The 10045-nt window shown below is 42.0% G+C and overlaps 1 protein-coding gene across 1 annotated transcript in view; it reads left to right on the top strand.

The window, feature by feature from the left end:
• fmnl2a (formin-like 2a) overlaps window positions 1–10045 on the top strand; it is a 48476-nt gene that overhangs the window by 7034 nt on the left and 31397 nt on the right. Inside the window, exon 2 of the mRNA XM_087172641.1 lies at window positions 8475–8558. Within this exon, the coding sequence (XP_087028767.1) occupies window positions 8475–8558 (84 nt within the window). The remainder of the gene's footprint in view (window positions 1–8474; window positions 8559–10045) is intronic.

Raw genomic sequence — 10045 nt, 5'->3', positions numbered from 1 at the left:
GGTCCTGTTGCATTTGAATGTACTTCATTGTTCTTTTCCAGAGTTTGATATAGGCCTCATCACAGCTGCAGACAGTGCAGCAGTCTGTTGCATCAGGTTTTTAATGGACTGAAGATGTGCCTCTCACCTCAGACCTCCAACATGAAACCAAAGCAGAGTGGACCAGCTGTAGTCTCATTGCTTCAGGTTTAGATTAATTGTATTGTATTGTATTCCAAGTAAAACTCAAAAGCCAAAGCATGGACTTGACAACATGTCAAAAAAAAAAACACATTGTAAATAACTCTACAGCAAAGTACAGCAGATCACAGAACGTATTATTATGGGATCAAAGCTGTAGGGGAGCAGGTAATTTCCTATGATAAAGCCTCTCTTAAAAAACAAGCTCATTAGTCACAATACAGGACAAATAAATACACTGGTTAGTCAGAGAGTGAATAGGTTGTAGGTGGTTGTTTTAGCTCTGACAGATTTGATTCACATTTGTCAGTAGGTTGGCACTTTATCCACACTCTTGATGCAGGTCTGCCTGGCCCTCAGGATTGTTCCTTCGTGCAGTTTTCTTTTTTTTTTGTTGAACATACAGGCAGCGATGTGATCGGCGCTCTTGAGTTTTCATGTGTTGTCAAGCTCTCACTCAGCCTTTCTTCACCGGATGAAACAGAATCACATTTCTGTATTGGGCACCTGTAGCTCAGAGGGCATCAATCGTATCATTACAAGAAGCGACTGTGGCCAGGTAGAGCGAAGAAGAAACTAAACCTGTCATATCAGCTCCGAGTCAGTAAATTGTTAAAGCTGCTAGTTACGACATGCAAAAGTTTGATAACTTGATATCCCCAAACACCAGTGAAGCTTGCTGGATAGTTTTGCATATCGGCAAAAACAAACGGCAAGCACACAGCTTTCAGTGTGTGTGAGCAGATGTTTATGCCTGTTATTAGTGCACGTGTTTGAGAATTAGCCAGGAAAATCTCTTTATCACTTAAAGAAGTCTGTTATTATTTTTATGCTGCATCAGATTTTTTTTAAATCGTAATGCCTGTTTGTGAAGTAGTGTTTAAACAGTACAGTTTTATTTTACACTCTTAGACTTTATGTTGAGTGTCTTACAGTTTCTATGCTTGTTTTCTACCTGTATTCTCCTATTCAGAGACTTTTTGGTGGGGGGGTTCAGTTTGTTTTTCAGTTATTTTATTTTGTATTAAATGGACAATTGTTTGATTGTGGTGTCAGAGCAGGAGGAGGAGACATATTGCACCACAGAAACAATTCCAGTGTGATGAGGCTAGAATACATCTGATTATATTTGTCAGGATAAAATTCATTTTGCCACATTTCCAGAAGGGGACCAAGTGTTAGAAATGTGACCATTGCAAACACAACTCACAAATATAAACTACTGCATAAAACCTCAGATGAGTGTGTGGTTATATATGTTGGCCCGTTGTAGTTACCAGTAACAGCGGATATAGATTAAAAGCTCTGCAGGATTATACTTAGCAGCAGTATTAAATTAGTCAGCCTCCTTATTGTGAGCTCAAAGATTTCCTGCTCATCCCACTGCCTCCTACTGAAATCCATGTCGAAACTTTTTCTGTAGGTGTTTTCTTCAAACATTATATAACAAAATGTCAAGTAAAAACCATGATTTCATTCTATAACCCACTGCATTTACACTCCCTCGAGCCATTGTTTATGTTTGAGATAAACAATTTTCTAATTCATATTCTTTGTGTCGTGGAGCTGGAACAAGAACATGGACTCCACCTCTGTCCAGACACTTTCACAACCTCGCAACATCTGGCCTGGCAAGAGCTCCTCTGTGTTCATGTATCACTTATTTTATTTGGACAACTTCCTACTGCTCCAAACCATCTCCATAATGGTTCCGGTATTTGGATAATGTCCAGCATGAAAGACATTCTGTATCGAGCCAAAGCGTTTTTTTTTACCCACAACAGAAACATCGCACTCGACTTTTTGCAATTTACTGTATATTTTACCCGCAACACAGCCGAGTAAGTGTTATGGATTTTTAAATGTCTTCTCTTGAGGTTTATTGAACAACAGATATGAGACGGAGAAGCTTGGCTTCTTCACTCACATTTTAAGCTCGTCCACAGAGGAAGTCGAATGTGATTCCTCCCACTTGCAGCTGCTGTATTCTGTGTATATCGCTGTCGATTTAACAGTGTCATTAATCATATACACGGTGCGGTGTATGGCATGGCTTTCAGAGTGTTTCAGAAAGTAGTTTGATGACAGTAGAGATACAGGAATAGCTGGTACAGACTGATGAGCTTGTACCGGTGGATGTAAGGCTTCTTACAGTCACACAGATGGTGTATCTTAAGATTATAGAGTCATCGCCGCTGAGGTAAATGAAAAGAATTTCATAGGAATGCGCCCGTGAGGGGGGTAAGAAACGAGAGGCCAGGCTCCAACATCTGAACTCACCATTTGGTCGAGAGACATACCAGTGAACAGCTCCGCAAACATAAACACTACTGTCTTGATGGAGCGGGCTGCTGAGCCAGGGGCAGGGGGTCCTGGGGATTACAAAGCTAATCTGAGGACAGACAGGGGACACCTGTGCCCCCAGAGAATGCCGAGGATTACGGATCCACGCTGCGCTAATGAGGGGAGCACAACACAGTTTGGATAGCACATACCACAGGGCCGTCTTACTCCTTTCTTCCTCATTGCTCACTCCGTCCACTATGGATTTTGACTCTTATAGGTCTGAGCTGCATGGCTCCTTCACTTCCCTGCCGGGTTAACCAGAAGAGAAGTAAATGGAACGTGACATTTATATGCAGTTGTGCAGTCTGCCATGAATTTGTAAACCTAAGGTCTTTTACCACACAGAGAGTAGCCTGCAGCGCTAACGTCATATCTGTGGCAATGCCCCGTAAACATAAAACAAGCACAGTGACTGATGAAGCAAGTATTGAGAGAGCACCCAGTCATTTCCGGAGCATTGAGCAATCTGCAGAAAAATTTGTTATAACTAGTTGTCAATATGTGAAAGAGTCAGAGGTTTTGTCTTGTTGTGGCACGTAGTCAAAGACAGAAATATGTTTTAATGAACAGTAATGAATAGATTAGAGGTTGCAGCGTGTTTACAAGAGAAAGACGTGATCTGTGAAGGTTGTTGGTTTAGATTTTTGCCTCATGTCGTATTGCTTAGAAGAACTGAGAAAACAGTTTTGATGGTTTGGATCAAGTAACGCTGCATCTGCTGGCTCGGTCCCGGAACGCTGGAGCCCTTTTTGATGCTGATGCATTAGCAGGGAAAAACACAGAAGTAAGTGGAGAACGTGGGTGTGTCTCAAACTCGTTGCAGCCCAAGTCCCCAAGGACAAATCAATCCCTGCTCTGAAAGATATCTGACCGGAGGCTGCGTGGCTGAGAGTCAGTTTCTGTCTCTTGTTCTTGTTGCTGTGTAGAAGTGCATCAGAGGAGGTGGAACTCAGTCATCTGCTTTCAAGAAAGTTAGTTCTTCTTACCATGGTTGAGCAGGGGTGTGAGCTTTTGAGCTTTGTCCAGTGAATTGACTTTAAAAACTCCAATTCTTGACTTTGCCTTATATGTTTTTGTCCACATCACACATTGCTCCTGAAAAAACTTTGAACTTTTCTAGACAGTCAAGATGTGGATTTTAAGTGATGATGACCTTTCTACCACCACAGTTTTCTTCTTCTTGTTTTTGTCAACATGTAGTCCACATCTTTTCACAGCACTAGCAACTAAAACATGTCCGTCATGTGGGCTGTGTGTTTGCTTTTCTGGCCAGCTGTGCTGTGAAGGCCGTGTCTCCCTCAGACCTCCTGGAAGGTGGTGGGTGGTTGGTTGTCTTCGGGCCAGCTGTCTATTTTCACTTCTTTTTATGACTCAAGCTCCCTAATGAAAGGATACACGGGCTCTCATAGGTTCTGTCCATATCTATCAACCTCAAGACCTGATGTGAGCTAAACACTGACATTAGTGATATTAGTAGCAGCGGTTAACGTTGAGCTACTGGTTGTCATAGTTACTGAAGGCCTGGTCTAGTCTGGCATACCTTAGCTGCACCATGGTTTGGTGAGACGTGATCACAGGCATTTCCGCTGCAGCCTCACAGCGGAGCCACTCTGACCCTTGATATTGTCGACCAGAGATTAACAGTTTACACCTTTTATCCAAGTTGTGTGGTTTGTGTCATCAGCCTCACTGTTTTCACCACAAGGTTGGGGCATTTTCACAACTTCTTGGTTAGCAGAGCACTTTTAAATATGGCAGAGACAGAGTAATGAAGAGTCACAGCGAAGTGGTTAGATGAAGACCTGCAGGAGACAGGTGTTTACTGCAAACTTCCAACATATCATCAAGACAAGCAGCACCCTTCAACTTGCTGTCCTGTCATGGAAAAACATTCCCACTGTACGTGCAGCACTGGGTGTTTTACGACATAGAAAAATGCCAGGTGTTTTCAGTGGCACTTTTTGGATAATAGATTGTGTCTGACCTTACAACATGCCAGTGATCATACTGGACGGCGTGTTGGAGCTAAAACTCGCAGCTTTGTCTTTTTCCAAATGTTTCTACAGGAACTCGCTAGCTTTCAGTACAGATGTGGAACAGCTGTTTTGGAGATGAAATGTGAGTTTAGCAGCATGAAGCGAAGCTGGGGATGGTACAGCGTTGAAACCCCCCCCCCCCCCTTGTCATCTTCATTTTGCTGTTGTCTGGAGGGAGTTTCTCATGGTTTGTCATGGTTTCCTAAAGGATTTGATTCTCCATCGCACAATTGTCCCCTTGATGTTTGCTGCTTGTTTGTAGCTTCATTAAATTCTCTTGTATGATACCTCTGTGAGTTTTTGAAGCTTGTAATACTGATCCCTCAATATAAAACACTCATTTACTTTGCACTCTGCTGTTTAACTTTGGCAGGCAGCTGCTGCAGTTATCACGTGAGCTGTGGCTGAACACAATAAATTTCAATACATTTGTCACCAGTTTATCAGAATGTTAGTCATTTTTTCTGATATCAGATCTGGTGTTTGGGGCTTGTATCAGAGTGATACTGATACTTGGATCAGGGCGTCACTGGTTACTGTCCTTGATCCATGTGATATTTTTGGACGTTGTCTTTTGACTGGGTCAGACCTGTCATAATCCTTCTTACGCCATCGCAGTAACACTTTAATTGTTGTAGGATTTACTAATGGGTCAAATTTAGGTGTGCGTATCCATGAGGGTGGTCTGCTGTCAAGCGTTGCTGAAAAGCTGCCCCACCCTCCTCAACAGCACCCCATTAATAACACAGATGCACGCAAACACACACATGCACAAATCGTGTGGTTGTAGACGTGAGGTAACCTGACCCCGGCCAACAGAGTGCCTGTCACAGCTCATTAGCATTGGGATGAAATGAAGGCTGGTTAGAAGTGGTTCTTTGCTTTAGTTGGAGCCTCACCAAGCAGGAAGCCCGTTTGCAGCGACTCAGCAAACCACCCAATCCACCTGCCCACTCTACACAACACCTATATCAAGCCCTTACATCATCCAAACAAAACAAGGCAGAAGTCTAGAAATGACTTAATGATTTACCCTCCTTTTAATATAAGCCAACACAAAATGTCAAAGCCTTTTTTGCACTTATACTGTGTGTTGTATACCGAGACGGCTGGTTTTTTTTCCTGTCATTTAATGTTACAGTCTACTCAGGTATCAGATTGTCTTTTAATGTATTTGGGGAGGAAAACTGGTTACTAACTCTACTCATCTGGTTAGCAGCCAGACTGAGTCAATAGAGCCCTCCTGACTCCCAATTCCCTGCAGTCAGCACAGCAGCAATCAGCCCGGCCCGCAGCGTCTGCTGAATACTAATGCAATTTCCTTGTTGCTCGTGTGGAAGAGACCCAACGGGCTACAACCTGTGTTTATACCAAATAAATAAAACTTTTATTCTTATACTTGTACTCTTATTTTGAGATTTCAGTTCATTTTGCTCAGTTCATTGGCACTCCTGTGAAGGAAATCAGTTGAGCTCTATCTATATCTGTTTAGAGAAGCAACAAGGTTTAGCCATGTGAAGGACAGAGCATTATGTAATGAACACAATTAAATAATCACTTAGCATAGAAGTGTACAAACTGGTTAACCTTTTGTCCTCATGCTCTAGTTCTGTTGTTACTAGTATTAATCCCGTTTGTTCAAACCTGCTCTTGTTTGTCCTCCTCTCAGTAGCTATTAGTAAGATACAAAGATGTGTACCAGCCCTTCCCTGCGCCTTCCGAGCAGCTTTCTCTGCATTGATTTACTCTTACAAATGCACTCTGTCAATATTAAAATGCATGGTTGTATAGATCAATAGCTTTGCCATAGTATCTACAAAATGAATATGAAAAATAAAGCATTACTCTAAAGCAACTTCAGAACCACAATAAAACAAAACTCCAAAGCAAGTCGGGGATCAGACTACTCTATCAGTGTCTGACTCTATCCTAGTATTACTCTCTCATGGAAATAGGCCTCATCCAGGCATATTGCTCATCCATCTTCCTCTCACTCCCCCCTGTGAGCTCTGCTGGAAAATCCAGTGGAGGCTGTGAGCCGAACACACTCTGATAGATGAACCAGCCCATCGAATGAGGAGGGGAAAGAGAACCCCAAGCTGAGCTGTGCATAATGGCCACATTTCCCCCCCCTTTTTTTCCCTTTACTAGTGGAAAACATTCTCACAAAACCATTTGTTATATCTTTTATAACTGAAAGCTGCAGATGAAACACTTTTTATATTTGTGGCTTTTATTTACTGTTATAGGAAAGTTTTTTTTATTCATTTTGTTTGCCCTGGAGCCTAACCGATCTCCAGCTGGGTCGCACACTTTTATTTTACTTAATTTTTTGCGGACTAATTTGCCCATGTACTCTACATACTGTAGGTGGTATGATTAATTGCTGGTTAAGTGTCTCACGCCTTTTTAATTCACACGAGGGCGGGGTGAATCACAATGGAAAGAGCCGAATCTTAGACAACTGCAGAGGTGTTCGAACATGAGGCAAATGTTGATAAAGGAAAGCAGGATAAAGAAAAGGAGTTGTGTAACAGTTTTTGGAAGATTGGGGCTTAGTGTCAGACATGGAGTGTTAAACAACATATGGGTCATATTAGATTTGTCCTGAACAACACACATTTCTCAAAAGGGGACTATTTTATCTAATGCAATCCGGAGAAGGAGAAAGGGAAAGTAAAAAGACCATGTTTAAAGGCATAGGAGGTGTTAAATGACAGCTGGATAAATTTGCTGCTGGTTACTATGACGAGGTCAAGCTCAGACAACAGACCTGTTTTCCCCAGCCGACTCCTCTGCAGCATTTCCCACGGCAGATATTTTGAAATTTTTCTCATGAGTCACTTTTTTGTCTGCCATATAGTTGGTAACTGTATTTCTAGGAGAGGTAAAAAGATTTAGCGAGATGTTTTAACTTGGATTGACAGGAAAAGTCTTGTCAGGGGAAGCGAATGAAGATTTGCTTTGGGTTCTCCTTAACAACAGTTTCCAAGGTGCTCCTGAGCAAGAAACGTATAAGTTTCCAGTGTCGGCAGTGGAGCCGCTCAGTGAGTGTGGTAGATGGCTGCAGTTTAACTTGCCAGAGTGTCCGGTCAGTGCTGAAATAGTCTTAAAACAAATGACTTGTTCAGTCTAACTTTCTTTAACATATAATTTCTTAACAGAGAACAGGGTGTGTAGTGCAACATTTTAACTACTTTAATGAACACAATAAAACATCTCTTAAGCCACGTAACTACAGAGTCCCCTCTTTGGTTCAAACCTTTGTCACATGGCATTCCCCCGCTATCTCCTTATATTTCCTCTTTGTTTCTCCAGTCCACTATCAGGAAAAAGCCCCCAAAAAGTCTAGGCTGGCATTTGTCTTGTTTCTTTTTTACCCCAGTTAAGGGCAAGGATAAAGGTTATATGTCCATTTTTGTTCCTCTATTTATTACTGACCAACATACTGTAACTTGAAAACTAATGGCCAGTTTTGCATAAAATGTGGTTTGTACATTCCTGCTCCCAAGAAGAAGAAACCTGTTGATATTTTGTGACCTTTTCCACGAAACACCATCACACTTACACTTCTGTAATCTATACTTGGTAAAATGAAAGATTATGAAACCTGAGTGCAGATCTGCAACCCTTTGTTTTAGATGTTTGGTTCCAGGTGCAAAGGTCTTGGTAGAGTGAGTAATCGGTGTGTAAAACTGGATGGTAAGATGATGTCTTATCTCTCTGTAACAAATTTTAAAGAAATCTCCATCTTCCAGTAAAAAAATGTCATTTTCCTTACATTCCTTTCCCTCCTGTGTGGGAGTTTCATTATTTGCGTTGGTGTGTGTTTTCAGTTTTTACTGGGCTCATGTGACTCTTGATATTTCATTATCTGCATCCAATTAACTCTGACCTTTTTCTCTCTTTCAGAACTCGATGAATCTTCCCCCAGACAAAGCGCGGCTGTTGCGGCAGTATGACAATGAGAAGAAGTGGGAACTCATCTGTGATCAGGTGGGCATCAGTCACTCATCACTCATCTGTATGATATGATGTGATGTAGCTGCTGTACTAGTCACAGTTAATGAACTGTGGCTGTATAGTCACCAGACTCACAAGAAGAAATGTTAAAAATCAGAATCTTAATTAAGCTTAGGAATAAGGTTCAGCCTCCTGTACAGTTTAACAGAGTAAACACAAAGTGTTGCTGCGTAACAGAAAGTTTCAACTATCTACTGAATATCTAATCCAGGAGAAGGTCTGCCCCACTGTGTGTCGTGAACACAGCACCCATGCTCCATTGCGCTGTCTTTATCCTGTAAGCCTCTCCTGGTCTTTAAACTTGACTTCCCTGGTCAAGTGGGTTAAGTGGCGCAGCAGGGAGCACACGTCAGTTAGGCAGTTAAAAAACTCCGCCTGTTATTGGCATCAGTGCTGCGTGTAGTGAAATAAGAGGGTGCACGTTGTGCAGTGAGCTGTGGTCTGAGTGCTCCACTCAGCCCGCAACCGCCATGCCATAGAGTTTTTCTGCATCCCTGAGCAGAGGAGAAAAACGGAGACGAGATCAAGACCACCACCCACTCAAACTGTATTGATAGCCACTGACCCTGAAGCGAACGGTGACAGAGAGAGCCCACAGGGCTCCTGCCCAGCAGACACAGATCCTCTTTCACTTTAGAGTGGACTCTATGTTCCTCTGTCGGACCTGAAGTGAAAATAGTTGGTTTTGCTTTTTTTTAAAATAAAAACAAAAAACATTGCCAGTGATTTTGCTGACAAGCAAAAGAGTGGCTCACTAACTGTAAAACAGAACAAAATGCAGATACTTTTGTGTCATCAAGTCAGTGTTATCCATGTTTAAATACAGGTATCGACTTTGGGTGTTAAGTTTCTGAACTATACAGCACTATAAATCCTAAATGAAGTACCAAAAGGTTTGTGTTTTTGGTGCAAGACCATCATTTTCATTTTTTCCCATTGATAGAAATAATAAAAGAATATTACTGAGCAACATCTTTATCCCTCTCTTGTTTTCCCATCAAGCCTATACCCATGACAGCACAGGCAGCTCTGAGAGTAAAGTCTTTTCTGTGTCATAGCTACAGTGAATCTCTTTATATAACCATGGCAACAGTGATGGAGGGAGGCAGAGAAGCAGAGATGACAGGTACATCCCCTTTGAAAAACAGACACTGCAAATGCTGCCAAAGGTTGAAATATTAAATGTTTTTCAGGCAATTATGAGGATTTCTGAAAGGTGGAGGATTCTCTTGATGTGAAAACAAGGTTAAGACATCCAGAGTTCAAAGACAAGGATATGATGAAGTCATTGCTGTCAGATCGTTTATATAAATAGGTGTTTATGCGTTCTTGAATGCACCCAAAGCATGTCCGAATACAACAAATGGCAAACAACTGCTTGCCCACTTTCTTGTTAAGCGATTCCCTTTCTTAAATCTCTGCTGCCCTCCTCAGGTGCAGAGGGGGGTGGGGCTGTGTGG

Source organism: Seriola lalandi, unplaced genomic scaffold (assembly GCF_002814215.2).
Source record: "Seriola lalandi dorsalis isolate HSWRI2012SDOR001 ecotype SW California unplaced genomic scaffold, Sedor1 jcf7180002053538, whole genome shotgun sequence".
Lineage (NCBI taxonomy): Eukaryota > Metazoa > Chordata > Actinopteri > Carangiformes > Carangidae > Seriola > Seriola lalandi.
Note: the sequence above shows the minus strand (reverse complement) of the source record. Positions and strands in the feature narration are given on the sequence as shown.